The following is a 20,171-nucleotide window of genomic DNA, read 5'->3' on the forward strand; positions in this document are numbered from 1 at the left end:
TATTGAAGTATAGTTGAATTACAGTGTTGTTTTAATTACTGCTGTACAGCAATGTGATTCAGTTATACATATGTTATATACATATTTTTTCATATTCTTTTCCATTATGGGTTATCATGGAATACTGAATATAATTCCCTGTTCTATACAGTAGGACCTTGTTATTTATCCATTCTATATATACCAATTTGCATCTGCTAATTCCAAACTCCCAATATGACTCTCTCACCTTAATAGTTTTCAAATTTGCTGTTTCATATCCACCCACACTATTACTAACTTAACAATAACAGCATCATTTATTGAATGCCTATACCATACCTATGGAGAAGGAAGTGGCAACCCACTCCAGTATTCTTGCCTGGAGAATCCCATGGATGGAGGAGCCTGGAGGGCTACAGTCCACAGGGTCGAAAAGAGTTGGACACGACTGAGCGACTTCACTTCACTTTTATACCGTATCTAGCACAGTACATTAATTCTTAGATCAGCTCTATGAGGTAGGTAATATTACTATCTCCATTTTATAGATGAAAACTCTGAGGTGTAATAGCTTTGATTAGATGTCCTTTTGCTCCTATGCAGATGAGTTCTAGTCAACATCTCAGCTTTTCCTCTCATCTTTCCTAGTTCTTCTCTCTTCAACTAGTTCTAGAACACCTCCTCTTATGTATTCAGCTGACAGGTGAAACTTAACAAGATGAAAACTAAACTTAGAGCAAACTTTTCCCATTTTCCTATTATCAACAATGGTACCGTTACAGTTTTATAGTCTTTAACGTTAAAGTTATGATATAAGAATCATAATGGAGTAAAAGAAAGTTAGAATCTGACCTGAATTTACCATTTGATTTCACATTTTTCTCGCTGTGTACCTCTGCAAGTATATAACCTCTGTGCTTACTAAGCTTCCTTAAATGCAGAATGAGGTTAAAAGTAATATTAACTCATGTAGTCTTATATGGGAAAAATACAGTATATGGTGTTAAATCCATTTTTGAAGAAAAAAAATCTCTCCAATGTGGCACACTCATAAATTGGTACTCCAATATATCTTAAATGCATAGTCTGGAAAATCATCAGTCACATCAATTTCCTGCTTCAGTATCTGAAGTGGCTATGCCTTGTCCACTAAATAAATGTAAACTGAGGTCTGCGACACTGTCAACCATACCACTGTCTACTCTTACACCCCTCTAGCTTTACTCTATGAAGCAATTCAGTGGAGTCATTTGGTTCACAAGCATCATAGCTTCTTATTCCTCAGCCTTCTCTTATTCTGTCCCTTCTATATCTCAAAGCCTTCCCATTCCTTTTACCAGTCAGTACATTCCTAAGATCCAGGTAGGTAAACAACTAGGTGTCTGGATCAAAACAATGAGTGCCTAAAGTTCAAAATGAAGGCACCATAATGAGACCAATAGGAGGGGTGGACTCACAATATAATTGAATTCCATACCTCCCCAGGTACACAACCCACAAAATGGAGAATAAATATGTTACACATCTTTACATACAAAAGTGAGAGTTCTGAGTCCCATGTAAGGCCTTCCAGCCCAGGGTTCCAGCACCATGAAGAGGACTTGGTTTTGAAGGCAAACAGGACTTGAACACAAAAGTGCATCAAGACTGAGAGAAATAGAGACTTCACCCTTAAAGGGTTTTCACAAAATTTCACACATACCGGGACCAAGGGCAAAAGCAGTAATTTGATAGAAGACTGGCCCAGACCTTCCTGTTGGTTTTGGAGGGTCTCTTGGGGAGTTGGGGAAGGGAGGCCCTGGGGACAAAGACCCTGGTGGCAGAAACATCAGGGCACATTCATTTGCATGAGCTCTCCTGGAGGTTGATACCTTCACACATCAAAACCTGGTCCCACAGAACAGCCTGTAGGCTTCAGTGCTAGGATGTCTGAGGTCAAGCAACAGATTGGCTGGGCACACGGCCCCACCTATCAGCAGACAGGTGCTGCCTGTAGACTTCCTGAGCCCACAGGACATGCTTCTAGACAAAGCCCTGCACAACAGAGGGTCAAGACCCAGCTCAACTCTCTAGGGGGCAGACACCAAAACTAAGAAAAACTACAGTCAGTCCTGCAGCCTGCAAACTGAGTCTGTAAATGCAGCCCAGACACTACCTTGGGACCAGCTGGCCCCTGGCCCTTGAGAATGGAGTGTACTTCTGGGACACACAGGATTTATTCTATAGAGGGCCACTTTTTTTTCCAAGGTGGAGAAACATAACTAACCTACCACATACTTAAAAATACAAATAGCAATGTAGAAAAAATGAGGAGACAGAGGAATATGTTTTGGATGAAGGAATAAGATAAAACCCCAGAAGAAGAATTGAGATAAGCAACCTACCTGAGAAAGAATTCAGAGTAATGATCTTACAGATGATCAAAGAACTTGGGAGGAGAATGGATGCACAGAGAGAGAAATTAGAAGTTTTTAACAAAGAATTTTAAAATGAAAAATGAAACAATTAATAAACAATAACTAAAATGAAAAACACACTAGAAGGAATCAATAATAGACTAAATGAAGCAGATAAATGGATCAGTGAGCGGGAATACAGAGTAGTGGAAATCACCACTGCCAAACAGAAAATAGAAAATAAAAAGAAATTAGAACCATTTAAAAGACCTCTGAGACAACATCATACCCACTAATATTGGCATTATAAGGGTCCCAGAAAGCAAAGAGAGAAAGAGCCTGAAAAAAAAAATATGAAGAGATAATAGCTGAAACCTTTCCTAACCTGTGAAAGGAAAGTCACCCAAGTCTAGGAAGCAGAGTCCCATACAGGATTAACCCATAGAGGAACACATTAAGACATATTGTAATCAAACTGACAAAAATTAAAGACAGAATATTAAAAACAAGGGAAAAGCAACAAATAACATACAAGGGGACTCCTATAAAGTTACAGATTATTTTTCAGCAGAAACTCCATAGGCCAGAAGGGAGTGGCATGATACACTTAAAGTGAGGAAAGAGGAAAAACCTATAACCAAATAATACTCTACCCAACAAAGCTCCTGTTCATATTCAATGTAGAAATCAAAAACTTTACAGATAAGCAAAAGCTAGAAGAATTCAGCACCAACAAATCAGCTCTACAACAAATGCTAAAGGATCTACTCTAGGCAGAAAGAAAAGGCCACAACTAATAACAAGAAAATTATGAAATGGAAAAGCTCATTGGTAAAGGCAAACATACAATAAAGGTAGGAAATAATCCACACACAAAGCTACTAGGGAAGTTAAATGGACAAAAATAGTAAAATTATTTGTATCCACAATTAAGTGGCTAACAGAGACACAAAACAATGAGATGTAAAATGCTGCTACTGCTAAGTCACTTCAGTCGTGTCCGACTCCGTGCGACCCCAGAGACGGCAGCCCACCAGGCTCTCCTGTCCCTGGGATTCTCCAGGCAAGAACACTGGAGTAGGTTGCCATTTCCTTCTCCAATGCATGAAAGTGAAAAGTGAAAGTGAAGTCACTCAGTCGTATCCGACTCCTAGCGACCCCATGGACTGCAGCCTACCAGGCTCCTCCGTCCATGGGATTTTCCAGGCAAGAGTACTGGAGTGGGGTGCCATTGCCTTCTCCGAGATGTAAAATATATAATATCAAAAAAGTAATTTTTGGCAGTCCAAACTGCCAACTTTGGACTTGGCAAAGTTATGTCTCTGCTTTTGAATATGCTATCTAGGTTCGTCATAACTTTCCTTCCAAGGAGTAAGTGTCTTTTAATTTCATGGCTGCAATCACCATCTGCAGTGATTTTGGAGCCCAGAAAAATAAAGTCTGACACTGTTTCCACTGTTTCCCCATCTATCTGCCATGAAGTGATGGGACAAGATGCCATGATCTTAGTTTTCTGAATGTTGAGCTTTAAGACTGCACTTCCACTGCTGGCAGCATGAGTTTGATCCTTGGTTGGGGAACTAAGGTCCTGCATGTGGTGTGACATGGCCAAAAAAAGAAAAAAACCAAAAAGTAATTGTGAGGGGAGGGGAGTACAAATGCAGGTTATCTAAAATGCATTTGAAATTAAGAGATCAGCAATTTAAAACAAGCATAGATAAATAGATAGGTAGATAGATATGGGTTTCCCAAGTGGTGCTAGTGGTAAAGAACCCGCCTACCAGTGCAGGAGACATAAGAGATATGGGTTCAATCCTTGCATTGGGAAGATCCCCTGGAGAAGGGCGTGGCAACCCACTTCAGTATTCTTGCCTGGAGAATCCCATGGACAGAGGAACCTGGTGGGCTACAGTCCATAGGGTTGCTAACAGTCAGACATGACTGAAGTGACTTAGCAGTCACTTCTATCAGTCAGTTCAGTTCAGTCGCTCAGTCGTGTCCGACTCTTTGTGACCCCGTGAATTGCAGCACGCCAGGCCTCCCTGTCCATCACCAACTCCCGGAGTTCACCCAAACCCACGTCCATCGAGTCGGTGATGCCATCCAGCCATCTCATCCTCTGTCGTCCCCTTCTCCTCCTGCCCCCAATCCCTCCCAGCATCAGAGTCTTTTCCAGTGAGTCAACTCTTCGCATGAGGTGGCCAAAGTACTGGAGTTTCAGCTTCAGCATCATTCCCTCCAAAGAAATCCCAGGGCTGATCTCCTTCAGAATGGACTGGTTGGATCTCCTTGCAGTCCAAGGGACTCTCAAGAGTCTTCTCCAACACCATAGTTCAAAAGCATCAATTCTTTGGCGCTCAGCTTTCTTCACAGTCCAACTCTCACATCCATACATGACCACAGGAAAAACCAGTGGTCTGGTTTGACTAGACGGACCTTTGTTGGCAAAGTTATGTCTCTGCTTTTGAATATGCTATCTAGGTTCGCCATAACTTTCCTTCCAAGGAGTAAGTGTCTTTTAATTTCATGGCTGCAATCACCATCTGCAGTGATTTGGGAGCCCAGAAAAATAAAGTCTGACACTGTTTCCACTGTTTCCCCATCTATTTGCCATGAAGTGATGGGACAAGATGCCATGATCTTCGTTTTCTGAATGTTGAGCTTTAAGCCAACTTTTTCACTCTCCTCTTTCACTTTCATCAAGTGGCTTTTTAGTTCCTCTTCACTTTCTGCCATAAGGGTGGTGTCATCTGCATATTTGAGGTTATTGATATTTCTGCCGGCAATCCTGATTCCAGCTTGTGCTTCTTTCAGCCCAGCATTTCTCATGATGTACTCTGCATAGAAGTTAAATAAGCAGGGTGACAATATACAGCCTTGACGTAGTCCTTTTCCTATTTGGAACCAGTCTGTTTTTCCATGTCCAGTTCGAACTGTTGCTTCCTGACCTGCATATAGGTTTCTCAAGAGGCAGGTCAGGTGGTCTGGTATTCCCACCTCTTTCAGAACTTTCCACAATTTATTCTGATCCACACAGTCAAAGGCTTTGGCATAGTCAATAAAGCAGAAATAGATGTTTTTCTGGAACTCTCTTGCTTTTTCCATGATCCAGTGGATGTTGGCAATTTGATCTCTGGTTCCTCTGCCTTTTCTAAAACCAGCTTGAACATCTGGAAGTTCATGGTTCACGTATTCCTGAAGCCTGGCTTGGAGAATTTTGAGCATTACTTTACTAGCGTATGCGATGAGTGCAATTGTGCAGTAGTTTGAGCATTCTTTGGCATTGCCTTTCTTTGGGATTGGAATGAAAACTGACCTTTTCCAGTCCTCTGGCCACTGCTGAGTTTTCCCAATTTGCTGGCATATTGAGTGCAGCACTTTCACAGCATCATCGTTCAGGATTTGAAATAGCTCAACTGGAATTCCATCACCTCCACTAGCTTTGTTCATAGTGATGCTTTCTAAGGCCCACTTGACTTCACATTCCAGGATGTCTGGCTCTGGGTGAGTGATCACACCATCGTGATGATCTGGGTCATGAAGATCTTTTTTCTACAGTTCTTCTGTGTATTCTTGCCATCTGTTCTTAATATCTTCTGCCTCTGTTAGGTCCATACCATTTCTGTCCTTTATCAAGCTCATCTTTGCATGAAATGTTCCCTTGGTATCTCTAAGTTTCTTGAAGAGATCTCTAGTCTTTCCCATTCTGTTGTCTTCCTCTATTTCTCTGCATTGATCCCTGAGGAAGGCTTTCTTATCTCTTCTTGCTATTCTTTGGAACTCTGCATTCAGATGCTTATATCTTTCCTTTTCTCCTTTGCTTTTCGCTTCTCTTCTTTTCACAGCTATTTGTAAGGCCTCCTCACACAGCCATTTTGTTTTTTTGAATTTCTTTTCCATGGGGATGGTCTTGATCCCTGTCTTCTGTACAATGTCACGAACCTGTGCCCATAGTTCATCAGACACTCTATCTATCAGATCTAGTCCCTTAAATCTATTTCTCACTTCCACTGTATAATCATAAGGAATTTGACTTAGGTCATATCTGAATGGTCTAGTATGTATATAAATATATAAAAGCCTCACAGTAAACAAAAATCTCTGATATACACACAAAAAAGAAAGGAATCCAAACATAACACTAAAGACAGTCATCAGATCACAAGAGAAAAGAGCAAAAGAAGAAAGGGGAAAAAAGACCTCACAAACAAATCCAAAACAATTAACAAAATGGTATTAGGAATATACATCAATAATGACCATAAATGTAAATGAACTACATGCTCCAATCAAAAGACATAAACTGGCTGAATAAATACAAGTAAATAAAATAAATACAATACAATAAATAAAAACAAGACCCATATATATGCTGCCTTCATTTCAGATCTAGAGACACCTACAGATTGAAAATGAGGGAATGATAAAAGGTATTCCATACAAATGGAAATAAAAAGAAAGCCAGAGAAGCAATACTTATATCAGATAAAGTAGACTTTAAAACCTGCTGGGATTTCCCTGGTGCTCTAGTGGTTAAGACTCTGAGTTTCCACTAAGGGGGCAAAGATTTGATCTCTGATTGGGGAACACAAATCCTGCATGCCACGTGGTACAGCCAAAAAATAATAAAAATTATAAAAGTAAATAAATACTGTTAGAAGGACATAATCAAAGGATCAATTCAAGAAAAAGAAACAACAAATTTAAAAACATAAGTATTACTCAAAATAGGAACACCTCAATATATAAGGCAAATGTTAACAGATATAAAAGGAGAAATTAACAATAACAGAAAAATGGGGTCTTTAACACATCCCACTATCCCATTATCACTTCTGTGATCACCTTGAAAACCAACAACCTGGAATCACAGTGAAAACCACCAGCTTAGCAATCACCCAAGATAGAATAATGGATTAAAGCTCCTTCAAATGCCCATCCCCAGAGAACTGTCATTATTTAACCTGTGTGGTGGTTCCGTGGAAGACTTCACTCATAGACTTTATTTGATCTAAGTTGGAGCTCACCAGTGCAAACCATCTTTTCTCCTGGAGAAGGTTGTCAAAAACAGACACAATTGTTTAACAGTGCAGCTGCCTGAGGTAGTAGACAACATGGCAAGTGAGAGGTTCTAAAAAACTAACATGAAAAGAATAAAAAATGAGATGTTTATAGGAGGCTTTGAAAAGCTCAGATATGAACCTTGGTATTGAAAAGGCCATACACATGTCCAGGGTTGTGCATATGCCCAGAAATGACCTGAGAAGGCCCTAAGGTCACAATTCTAGGTAACTTTGAGAGTCTTCATAAACAAGGATCAAGCAGAGTTTTAAAGTGTCTGGCTAAATGTTGACTGCATACCCCAAATTGCATACAGAGTCCCTTAAACCAAAGTAAAACACTTATTGGTTTCAAGCATATAAGGAAACTTCTGTCATTGTACCAGGAAACCATATCTAAAGAATTAAAGGATAGTGTAAGAATGTATCTAACTGGAGAATAACAATAAAGAGATAGAAATTATTTTTTAAAGGAAATTCTGGAGCTGAAAAGTACAATATTGAAATGAAAATTACACTAAAGGGGTATAACTGTAGGCAAGAATCAGCAAAACTGAAAGATACGTAAATTGAGATGATCCAATCTGCAAAAAGGGACAGAAAAATGAATGAAAATAATGAAGAGAGCCTCAGAAACCTGTAGGACACCAAAAACCTCTACCAAAAACACACAAAAAGCCCCCACAACATACCCCTAACAGTTTTCACAGAGGATGAGAGATAGAAGGGGCAGAAGGAATATTTGAAGAAGTAACTGGTGAAAATTTCCCAAATTTAATGATGAACAAAAATCTACACATTAATGAAGTTCCATACGTTCCAAGCAAAATAAACTCAAAGAGCTCCGCATGTATTGATAGATGTATCATAGTCAAGCTGTCAAAAGCTAAAGAGAATTTTGAAAGCAGCAAGAGAGAAGTGACTTGTTCAGTCCAAGGAAACCTTAATAACATTTCTCATCAGTAACCTAACATCAAAAAAAGTGGAATGATGTTTTCAAAGTATTGCAAGAAAAACACTTTCAACCACAAATTGTATACCCAGCAAAACCATCCTTCAAAATAGAAGGATCAACTTCCATCATTAGAGCATGAGGAGCTCCACTACCCACACTTAAAATTATTAAAACAAACAAACCAAAAAACATAACCTAAAAAGAATTTGTTTAAACCCCAATCATTCAAACAATGGAAAGGGGCTTCCCTTGTGGTCTGGTGGCTAAGACTTTGCCCCAATGCAGGAAGCCCTGGGTTCAATGCCTGGTCAGGGAACTAGATCCCACATGCTGCAACTAATAGTTCCTACAACCAAAATTCTGCACAGCCAAATAAATATATAAATATTTTTTAAAAAAAGACTTTGGGAAGGCCCAAAGAGTAAAGAGCAAATTAAGAAATAAGTATTTAAGAAAAAAATAGAAATATTTGGTAGGAAAGGTGAGAATCTGATACTTTAAGAAAGACTGCTACCTGCCTCCCTCCTCCTAGTCCATTGAGGTGGAAACTCACCTCAGTCTGCTGCAGCCAAGGGCTATTCCTTGTCTCTACTACCAGCTATAAGACCTTCTTCCTGGAAGAATCAGGATATCAGTGCTTCTGATACTGCCTGCAACTATCTATTGCTTAAGCCAAGTCCCATGTGAGTGTGGAGGGTGAGTTGAGGGTTCCCTTCTTTTAACCAGCCTCCACTCACAGAATGGAGACTCTATTTTGAGCATGGTACACTGAGAATACTGGAGGAAGTATAATGGAAATGCAACTTCAAATCACAATGAGATAACATTTCACATTAACTAGGATGATATAATCGGAGAAGGCAATGGCACCCCACTCCAGTACTCTTGCCTGGAAAATCCCATGGACGGAGGAGCCTGGAAGGCTGCAGTCCATGGACACGACTGAGCAACTTCACTTTCACTTTTCACTTTCATGCATTGGAGAAGGAAATGGCAACCCACTCCAATGTTCTTGCCTGGAGTATCCCAGGGACGGCGGAGCCTGGTAGGCTGCCGTCTATGGGGTCGCACAGAGTCGGACACGACTGAAGCGACTTAGCAGCAGGATGATATAATAAAAGCAAAGCCAAGCAAATAAGAGTAAGTGTTGGTGAGGAGGGACTTAGAAAAATTGAAACCATCATACATTCCTAACATCTATAGTGTAAAATGGTACAGTTAATTTGGAAAGCAGTCTGGCAGTTCCTCAAAAGGTGAATCACAGAGTTACCATATGACCTAGAATTTCCAATCCTAGGTAGTACTTAAGAGAATTGAATGAATTTGTTTATTTGAAATGTCTAGAATAGGCACATCTATAGAAACAGAAAGTAGTTGCCAGGAGCTGGAGAGAGGGAAGAAAGAATGACTGCTAATGGTTATGAGCTTTCCTTTGGGATGATAAATATGTCCTAGAATTAGTAATGGTAGTTACGGTGCAAGTTTATTACAAAAAGTCAATTGTATTTCATATTTTAAAAGTTTAATGGTGAGTTTAGTGGTATGTGTATTATATCGAGAGAGAAATAAAGAGGGAGAGAATGAAAGAAATAGTTACTTTTCACTTGGAACTTGGTCATTAAGGCTTAGGAGTTTGGAAATTACTTGGCCAGCCTTACACAGTTTCAACCAGACACTAATAGCTTACCTCAGTTCCTGTTTCTCTCCAATCCCAATCCCGACTTCCCCCTGGCCACACTTTGCAATCCTTATAGATTTTTGTAGAGCCTTGTACTTTCATTTGCCCCCATGAGAGCGAAGCAATTTCAGGGGATGACATAAGGAACTTAACTGAACTCTGAAATTAAAGGAAAAATATAATTAATCAGTTTTAAAGTAAGTTTGAAACAGCTCCAAAATGCTGGAGCTAAACTATAAATAGAATATATTTTAAAATATGCTATATACAAAATATAGTAAGCCCTGGTCCTCTATGAGTTAAGAAGCATCTTTGTCATTTATGTAGTTGTCACGTCTTCTGTAAAGGCCTAAAAAGTGAAATGTTATTCTTGGGATCCTGACTCATCCAACCATGGAAACTAGATACTACAATTACTTCTCAGACTCTGGAGGGAATTCTCAGGATATTTTTTGAAAGATAAAATTAAAGGTGAATGGACTTCCCTGGTGGTCCAGTGGTTAAGACTCCACACTCCCAATTCAGGGGGCATGGGTTTGATCCTTGGTCAGGGAACTAAGATCCCACATACCATACTGTGCAGCCAAAAAATTAAAAAGTAATTAAATAAAGGTAGAGATTTACTTCAACATGATGTAATGAGGAGGGTGACAAATCCTTTCTCCCAAAGCAAGGATAGAGCTGGACAAAACTATCAAAATAATGATTTGGCACTCCAGAAATATAGACATACTTCAAACTGAAGAAATGCCTATTCGTGAAAACTAGTGAATTTCAGATAAGAACAGTAAGATATTTTGTTGTTCTTGCCTGGGATTACACCCATACCCCTACATCAGTTCTGTTGGCACAGAGGTTCAACTTGACTGGGGCAGGGCATGAAAACCAAGTCTTGCTGCTAAGGCAGAAGAGGCTTACTTGATTTAGAGCATAATCTGTTAACCTGGTGATCTCAATGGCAAATAAACATGGATGGCAGGTGGCTCTGCTTCTTCATTATTGTGAGCCTATTTGGAGCAAACAATTGGATTGTCAGAGTAGGCCAGGATTGAAAAGGAATTCCCAGAGGTGATACAGCCAAGGGTGCTGGATAAGCTTTCTAGTATCCAGAGTGGAACAAAGGCTGTGAGCATATACATCAAAGACAGGAATAGGCCTAAATCATGGAAATGTCTGGGCTAATGGAGCCTATAGAACATACAAAGTGAAGAGGAAATGGGGCTCTGGAGGACTCAGAAGAATATGAGAACCAGGAAGGAAATGAAAACGGCCTGAACACTGAATGTACTCCCCAGCACATACCGATCGGATCAGTAGAGAGGGTAACTCTTATTGGCTTGAGATGTTTGAACACAATCTTTGATTAATCTTTGGCTGGACACTATGCTATACAGGCGCAGAGGAGACCCCTAGGAAGCCAAACTTAAAAATGAAAACAAGGGGAATTCCCTGGTGGTCCAGTAGTTAGGGCTTTAGTGCTTTCACTGCTGGGGCCCAAGGTTCTCCCTGGTCACAGAGTTCCCACAAGCCTCACGGCATGACCAAAGGAAAAAAAAAAAAGGAAAAAAAAAAAAAAGAAAAAAAAAAAAAGAAAACAAAACAAGAAAAAAAGAAAGAAAAGCCCTTAATATAGATTTCAGTGGCTACACATTCCATGGGAGACAGAATTCCAGATTTAGTTTAGGCTAGTGACTACACAGAAACAAATAAACTAAGAACAACGGTGTAGGGGAAGAATCCAAATTCAGACTTTCTATAGCACAGGGAATTATAGCCTTTGTCTTGTAATAACTGTTAGTGGAGTATAATTTGTGAAAACACTGAATCACTATACTTAAAAACTAATATAATGTTTTAAAAATTATGATGACAATGACTCAGTGAATATAGAATTTCTCAATAAAGAGACATTTCAAAAAAGAATGATCTAGCATTGTTAAGTACAGTAACTAAAAGAGGCTTGTATCACTTGGGGTTCTCCAGAGAAACAGAACTTGTAGACCATATATATTAACAGATTTATTTCACAGAAGTGGCTTATGCAATTGTGGGGGCAGACTGGCAGGTTGCTGACTCTTAGGCAGAAATTGTCACTGCAGTATTGACGTGTTTCTTCTTCCTCAAGAAAACCTCACTTTTCCTTTTAAGGTCTTTCAATTAATTGAATGAGGGCTTCCAAAAGTACTGAGGATCATCTTCTTTATTTAAAAGTAAATTAATCGTAAACGTTGACTAGATCACAAAACACCTTCATCGGTTCAGTTCAGTTCAGTCACCCAGTCGTGTCCAACTCTTTTCGACCCCATGAATTGCAGCATGCCAGGCCTCCCTGTCTATCACCAACTCCCGGAGTTCACTCAAACTCTTGTCCATTGAGTTGGTAATGCCATCCAGCCATCTCATCCTCTGTCATCCCCTTCTCCTCCTGCCCCCAAACCCTCCCAGCATCAGTCTTTTTCAATGAGTCAACTCTTCGCATGAGGTGGCCAAAGTATTGGAGTTTCAGCTTTAGCATCAGTCCTTCTAAAGAACACCCAGGACTGATCTCCTTTAGAATGGACTGGTTGGATCTCCTTGCAGTCCAAGAGACTCTCAAGAGTCTTCTCCAACACCACAGTTCAAAAGCATCAATTCTTAGGCGCTCAGCTTTCTTCACAGTCCAACTTTCACATCCATACATGACCACTGGAAAAACCATAGCCTTGACTAGACGGACCTTTGTTGGCAAAGTAATGTCTCTGCTTTTGAATTTGCTATCTAGGTTCGTCATAACTTTCCTTCCAAGGAGTAAGTGTCTTTTAATTTCATGGCTGCAATCACCATCTGCAGTGATTTTGGAGCCCAGAAAAATAAAGTCTGACACTGTTTCCACTGTTTCCCCATCTATCTGCCATGAAGTGATGGGACAAGATGCCATGATCTTAGTTTTCTGAATGTTGAGCTTTAAGCCAACTTTTTCACTCTCGCACTTTCACCAAGAGGCTTTTTAGTTCCTCTTCACTTTCTGCTATAAGGGTGGTGTCATCTGCATATCTGAGGTTATTGATATTTCTCCAGGCAATCTTGATTCCAGCTTGTGCTTCTTCCAGCCCAGCATTTCTCATGATGTACTCTGCATACACTATACAGCCTTGACGTAGTCCTTTTCCTATTTGGAACCAGTCTGTTGTTCCATGTCCAGTTCGAACTGTTGCTTCCTGACCTGCATATAGGTTTCTCAAGAGGCAGGTCAGGTGGTCTGGTATTCCCACCTCTTTCAGAACTTTCCACAATTTATTCTGATCCACACAGTCAAAGGCTTTGGCATAGTCAATAAAGCAGAAATAGATGTTTTTCTGGAACTCTCTTGCTTTTTCCATGATCCAGTAGATGTTGGCAATTTGATCTCTGGTTCCTCTGCCTTTTCTAAAACCAGCTTGAACATCTGGAAGTTCATGGTTCACGTATTCCTGAAGCCTGGCTTGGAGAATTTTGAGCATTACTTTACTAGTGTGTGCGATGAGTGCAATTGTGCGGTAGTTTGAGCATTCTTTGGCATTACCTTTCTTTGGGATTGGAATGAAAACTGACCTTTTCCAGTCCTCTGGCCACTGCTGAGATTTCCCAATTTGCTGGCATATTGAGTGCAGCACTTTTACAGTGTCATCTTCTAGGATTTGAAATAGCTCAGCTGGAATTCCATCACCTCCACTAGCTTTGTTCGTAGTGATGCTTTCTAAGGCCTACTTGACTTCACATTCCAGGATGTCTGGCTCTAGGTGAGTGATCACACCATTGTGATTATCTGGGTCGTTAAGATATTTTTTGTACAGTTCTTCTGTGTATTCTTGCCACCTGTTCTTAATATCTTCTGCCTCTGTTAGGTCCATACCATTTCTATCCTTTATCAAGCCCATCTTTGCATGAAATGTTCCCTTGGTATCTCTAATTTTCCTGAAGAGATCTCTAGTCTTTCCCATTCTGTTGTTTTCCTCTATTTCTTTGCATTGATCATTGATTGCTGAGGAAGGCTTTCTTATCTCTTCTTGCTATTCTTTGGAACTCTGCATTCAGATGCTTATATCTTTCCTTTTCTTCTTTGCTTTTCACTCATAGCAGCACCTAGATTAGTGTTTGATCGGATTAACTGAGTACTATAGCCCAGCCAGGCTGACACATAAAATTAACCATGTCTGAGTGTGAGTGTGAAGTCGCTGTCGTCTCTGACTCTTTGCAACCCCATGGACTGTAGCCTATCAGGCTCCTTTGTCCATGGGATTTTCCAGGCAAGAATGCTGGAGTGGGTTGCCATTTCCTTCTCCAGGAGATCTTCCCAACCCAGGGATTGAACCCAGGTCTCCCAGATTGTAGGCAGATGCTTTACTGTCTGAGCCACCAGGGAAGTGCTAACCATGTCTACCCCTTGGTAATTTGGTACCTACATACCTGTCCTTAAATTCTATTTAATCTCCAAATAAAGACAATAACAAGTGATATTTCTATCTAATATTAATAACTACTTATCAATTTTTAATGTATTATACAACAAAGGACATAAAAACACTGTTTTTGGTTCTATGGGAGGAAGACGTAAGTTTATAAAACATGATTCTTGATGAACAGTTAATATTACTCTAGAGAGAGAAGATGTGCAATTAACTATAAAATTTTCTTTTTTTTTGAAACCAGGAAGGGTGAAACTTTCAACTCTGTTGATCATTTAAAAAACTGTTTAGGATGTTCTGGGTTCTTTGCACTTCCATATTAATATTAGAACCAACTTACATATTTCTATGGAGAAGGAAATGGCAACCCACTCCAGTGTCCTTGCCTGGAGAATCCCAGGGACGGGGGAGCCTGGTGGGCTGCCATCTATGGGGTCGCACAGAGTCGGACATGACTGAAGCGACTTAGCAGTTAGCAGTACATATTTCTACAAAAAAGCCAACATAATTTCTCTTTCAGTAAAAATAATTATTTCATCTGAGAAATAATTCATCAATTTCAGCCATGCTTTTAAGAAATAAGAATAGATAGATGCTGTTAAGAAAAAAGATGGTAAGACTCTTCCAAAAGTGATTCTTCAACGAATAGAATTCTATGCAACAGAGAAGTCAGTTATCATTAAGAGAAAGAACCAGAAAATGGCTGGGTTAAATCTTGTTTATATTACTTCTTATTTTCATATATTTTCCTAAGAAACTATTTTGAAGAACATAAGATTCTTACATCTGTTGACACTGGCTTTTTCATTACATATAACACATACTTCTAAAAGTATTGTTTTAAAAGTGAGTTTTAACAAACCTAAGTAAAGATCCCCTGGAGAAGGGAAAGGCTACCCACTCCAGTATTCTGGCCTGGAGAATTCCATGGACTGTATGTATAGTCTATGAGGTTGCAAAGAGTCGGACATGACTAAGTGACTTTCACTAAGTAAATTTGTTCATGGGAATTCCCAAACTGGCTCCATGATCAAATCCAATTCACCTCAATATACATTTGCCAGGCTTATAATACCTGTTAAAAAAAATTGTGCAACAAATGCAAAGATAGTATGTTGGGGAGATGGAAATATGAGTAAATTATTCTGTTACAAGGCAGATTCTTATCAATGCAATTTGAGAAAATTGAAGGCTAAGTCATTAAATTTTAAAATTAAAGCATAATTATATTCAATTAAGTGCAGATATTATTGAGTTCAAAGATTTTCACAAATGTATAAACTTGCCAAATGTGATACCGAATGTACCTTGAAATTTCCCTTCTGCACCCTTCTAATCAATCCCCTTCTAAGATCAAAAGTAGCTTTTAATTGTTATTCCCACATATTAGACCTTCATGTTGATGAAATTGTAAGTACCTACTCTTTTGTGTCTTTCTTCTTTCACTCAAAATGCTTCTGGGATTCATGAATGTTGTAATAGGTATCAATGTGTATCAATCTGAGCAGTAGTCTGTTGAAAGACTATATCACAATTTACTTACCCATTTTTCTAAAGAGCATTTGTTGTTTCTTTTTGGTATTTTGAATAAACTAGTCATTAATTCTGAATGAAAAACTAAGGTTTTTTTTTTTCCCCGTAACCCACAAATTCTTTTGGCCCAAGGAAAGAAGAGATGTAGTATTATGGGTGTTTATTATTTATTTTTTTCTAAGAATAGACTTAGTGAACATCTGACCTAAACCTTGCTTTGTAATGAAACATCTCTTATCTTTTGGGTGGACATAACTTTTGATGCACAAGGACTCTGTTCTAATGCCAGTCTTGATTAGAAAAGGCAGAAACTCTAACCTTATTTATCAGGCACCCTCCCCCACCTTGAGTAACAGTGTTAGCATTGAGAAAAGAAAAAATTATATAAAGCTGTTTTTTTTTGAAAGTTATTTTTACAGTCCCTAGAAAGAGCAGGTGAGGTGCTGGAAAAGCTGAAAGTGAAGAAATAGAAAGAGGCAGGGGTAGTGTTATTAAATAATTAAGTCTTTCTTTTGGTTTGAAGGTTTTTTCCCCATCAAAATTCATTCATAAAGATACAATTTTATTTACTATTGTGTACCTGCCTTTCATTTAAAGTCAATTAAGTTATGATCTTATGAAGATTTTTGTATCTTTGCAAAACTGATGAATTCAGGAGCCCAGGTCTAGAGTATCTCTTGGGAGTTTGAGAGTTCTACCAATATATTTTAGTTTTGTTTTTTTTTTAATTGAGGTATAGTTGATGTATAGTTTTAAATGTTTCAGGTACACAGCACAGTGATTCACAATTTTTAGCAGTTATACTACATTTAAATTCACTATAAATTACTGGCTGTATTCCCTGTGTTGTACAATATTTGTTTTAGTTTCATTGTTTCATTTTGGTGTTGCTTATAACATTTTACCACACATTAAATTAAAACTTGTCTTTTGCTAGTATAATTCATCACCAAGAAATATTCTTAAAATGAGACTTTTCTTTTTTTAAAAACTTTTTTATTGTGGCAAAATATATATACCATAAAACTTAACCATTTTAGCCATTTTTAAGCACATAGTTCAATGGCATGAAGTACAATCACATTGTTGTGTAGACTTTATTTAATCAGTACTTCTTAAACTGTAATTCTCAAGAGTATTTGTAAATTTTAAAAGAACATTTTTTTCCTTTAAAAAGGGTTTATATATTATTCAGGATTAAGAATCAGTATTCTAGTTAATAAATTCCTCTTACAATATAGAATATTTTTCTCTTGATAAATGAGAATTCTTTCCTTAGTTAATAGTCTGACATAGAACATTATGGTTTTTCCCTTTTTTACCTAGAAATGTGGAACAAAATTTAATTTTTAAGATGGTAATCATTTTCTCTGTTCCCAATATAATTATTTGCCTATATATTTCTTTTGTTGTTCAGTTGCTCAGTCATGTCTGACTCTTTGTGACCCCCATGGACTACATCAGGCCAGGCCTCCCTGTCCTTCACTATCTCCCGGAATGTGCTCAAACTCATGTCCATTGAGTTATGCCATATATTTATTTTCTTTTAATTATAAATTGTCCTGTGATTTATATTATATTTTGAAATTATTTTATTAAGTAGATACTATATAAATTTTAAATGCACACTGAAATTTTGGCTCAAAGTAGTAAACTATCAATTACAAACAACTGAATACAATCTAAATTTTAGGGATTTTCTTCAATAGTAGCAACTAATTTTTAAAGTATTTACAATGTGCCAGGGACTTCCCTGGTAGCTCAGTTGGTAAAGAACCTGTCTGCAATGCAGGAGACCCCAGTTGGATCCCTGGGTTGGAAGATCCCCTGGAGAAGGACATGGCTACCCACTCCAGTATTCTGGCCTTGAGAATTCCCTCGACTGTATAGTCCATGGGGTCGCAAAGAGCCGGACACGACTGAGCAACTTTTACTCACAATGTGCCAGGGCATTGTGCTAATCAATTTATTGTGAATTATACAGTAAAATCTTATGATGTAGGTACTATCATCACCGCCCCCCCACCTTCAGACTTTCAAAGAAATACAAAAGTCTTCCCAATGTCGTGAAGCGGTTCTCAACTTAGGACTCAAGTCTTGCTGAACTCCAAGTCCAGACTCTTAACCATAATAATTCACATTATATCCCAAGCTACATATTCTGCTTTGCATTACCGATGGTTTTTCTGAGATTCTTTGTGGGAGAGTGCTCACTACTTCTCCCAACGAAGCAGAACTCTTAACAAACTTTTGCCCTTGCAACAAATTTCCTACCAGATGTGCGCTCAGGGCAGTCCTAGTCCACCCTCGATCTTGGTTCCGCTACAGAGATTGGTCCCTAAGATCTCAGTCCTTAACAGGGCCCCTCGCCCTCCCACCCTGGCAAACTCAGGAGGGCCCAATCCTTTCAAACTTTGCTCCCTGAGAAGAGCCTGGTCCCTTCAAACTCCGGATTTTCTAACACGGCCCCAACTCCTCAGACTGGAGATCTCGGCAGAGTCTCGTTCCATCAGGCCCTCGTCCTCCAGTTCTCAGACACTGCTTTCAAGCAGGTACAGTACTTGTACCTCAGCAAACTTCACAGAGACTCCTTCATTACAAAGGATCCATCCCAACCCCCAGCTCAGGGCACCTCTCTACTTTTCCCTTCTCCAATTTTTCCTCAGAATCGCTTTTTTTTTTTCCTATTCTGCTCTTTTTCTCCTTCTTATTCACTCTCCTCAACTTCCCTGACCATCTATCTGGTGGCCAGTTTCAGTTCCAGGAGTGGCCCCCCCAAACTTACCCGACACCCTCCGAGGAGCGGCGATCTCAAACCGCTCCGTGCTTTACCTCTCACCTTTGCTCAGGCGATCTCCGCTAGACGCTCTCCCCCCGGACTCGCCCCGCCCGGAAAAGAATGTTTCGGCCAGTTTTCAAGCGAAGCCCCGCCCCCCTCAAGTCTATTGGTCTTTGCCCCCAAAAGTCCCGCCTCCCGAGCTTCCAGCCCCGCCTCCCTGCCCCGCAGCCCTTGTTTTCATTCCCCCTGTCACACGAGGCAGTGGCAAGCCCAAAGTGGGAGGAGCGGGAAGAGGGCGGAAAGTGAAAGGCACGGAGCGCCTCTCTTTCCTCCGTCTGACTGGGTTCTCGACTGCTCTGAGACGCCGTTGTATTGTGGGATCGCGGCGCCGTGCCTGAGACGCCCGGATCCGCAGGGGCGCCCACTTGCTAGCGCCTCCTGTCGTCTGTAAGGTTGCCCTGCTGTTTCTCGGCACCCCAACTCCCCTCACCCCCCCCATCGCCTCCTCCTCCTCCATCCTCCAGTTCAAAATGGCGGCGGCGGCGGCAGCGGCGGCGGCGATGGCTCCTCCGGGCTGCCCGGGTTCGTGTCCCAACTTCGCCGTAGTCTGCTCTTTCTTGGAGCGCTACGGGCCGCTGCTCGACCTGCCTGAGTTGCCGTTCCCGGAGCTCGAGCGGGTGCTGCAAGCTCCGCCGCCGGACGTCGGCAACGGAGAAGGTAAGCGAGGGGGCCCGAACGCCCGGCGGGAAGCGGCCCTGGCTTGCTCCTTCTCTCTGCTCCCCACAGACACCCCGGGCCTCCGCGGCTCTGTCCTCCCGCTGAGGCGCAGTTCCGCGCGGCCCGTCTCCTCCGCCCAGCCCCCGGGGGTCTCGGGCAGTGGGGAGGCGGGGCGGAGGCCCCGTAGGGCCAACTCCGCCCGGCGCCCGGCAGAGGTGGGGGCGTCGTGGTCTAGGTCTGGGCGCGGGGGATGGCGGGGGAGGGGGGGTCATTGTGCTGATCGGCCGCACCAGGGGCTGCTACCCCGCGGTGGGGGTCGGGTCCCTTACCCCTTCTCCCTCTCGGTGGCGGAGGAAGGGGAGCGCAGGTTCCGGCCAGCTTTGCGCTTTTCTCCTCTACCCCTCCCTCGCTCCCTCCCCTCCTCCCACCATCCTCCCTACTATCTCGGGGGAGGCTGGGCTCGTCTTCTCCGGGCGCCCCTTTCTCTCCCTCCACCTGGGTGGGCGGGGGCCAGAGGACACTTCATCTCTCCCTCCCTCTAGTGGGAACTCCCCCGAGAGAGAGTCGGCTCCGGTCTCCTTTCCCTTCCCCTCCAGGGTCGGTTTAACCCCCAAAACTCCTTCTTCGGGAGTCGGGAGGTTTGTTGC

At 40.9% G+C, this 20,171-nt stretch overlaps 2 protein-coding genes across 3 annotated transcripts in view; one reads left to right on the forward strand and one right to left on the reverse strand.

The window, feature by feature from the left end:
- AAMDC (adipogenesis associated Mth938 domain containing) overlaps nucleotides 1-18,964 on the reverse strand; it is a 35,173-nt gene extending 16,209 nt beyond the window's left edge. Inside the window, exons 1-2 of one of the 2 annotated variants that reach the window (XM_006077386.3) lie at nucleotides 18,814-18,964; nucleotides 10,081-10,230 (exon numbers count right to left, since the gene is read on the reverse strand). In XM_006077386.3, coding sequence (XP_006077448.2) covers nucleotides 10,081-10,212 — 132 coding nt within the window. In that variant the 5' untranslated portion in view covers nucleotides 10,213-10,230; nucleotides 18,814-18,964. The remainder of the gene's footprint in view (nucleotides 1-10,080; nucleotides 10,231-18,813) is intronic. The other variant, XM_006077387.3, reaches the window with a different exon arrangement.
- A 131-nt stretch (nucleotides 18,965-19,095) lies between these two features.
- RSF1 (remodeling and spacing factor 1) overlaps nucleotides 19,096-20,171 on the forward strand; it is a 154,122-nt gene continuing 153,046 nt past the window's right edge. The window contains exon 1 of the mRNA XM_006077385.3: nucleotides 19,096-19,524. Within this exon, the coding sequence (XP_006077447.3) occupies nucleotides 19,338-19,524 (187 nt within the window). The 5' untranslated portion in view covers nucleotides 19,096-19,337. The remainder of the gene's footprint in view (nucleotides 19,525-20,171) is intronic.

Source organism: Bubalus bubalis, chromosome 5, assembly GCF_019923935.1.
Source record: "Bubalus bubalis isolate 160015118507 breed Murrah chromosome 5, NDDB_SH_1, whole genome shotgun sequence".
Classification (NCBI taxonomy): domain Eukaryota; kingdom Metazoa; phylum Chordata; class Mammalia; order Artiodactyla; family Bovidae; genus Bubalus; species Bubalus bubalis.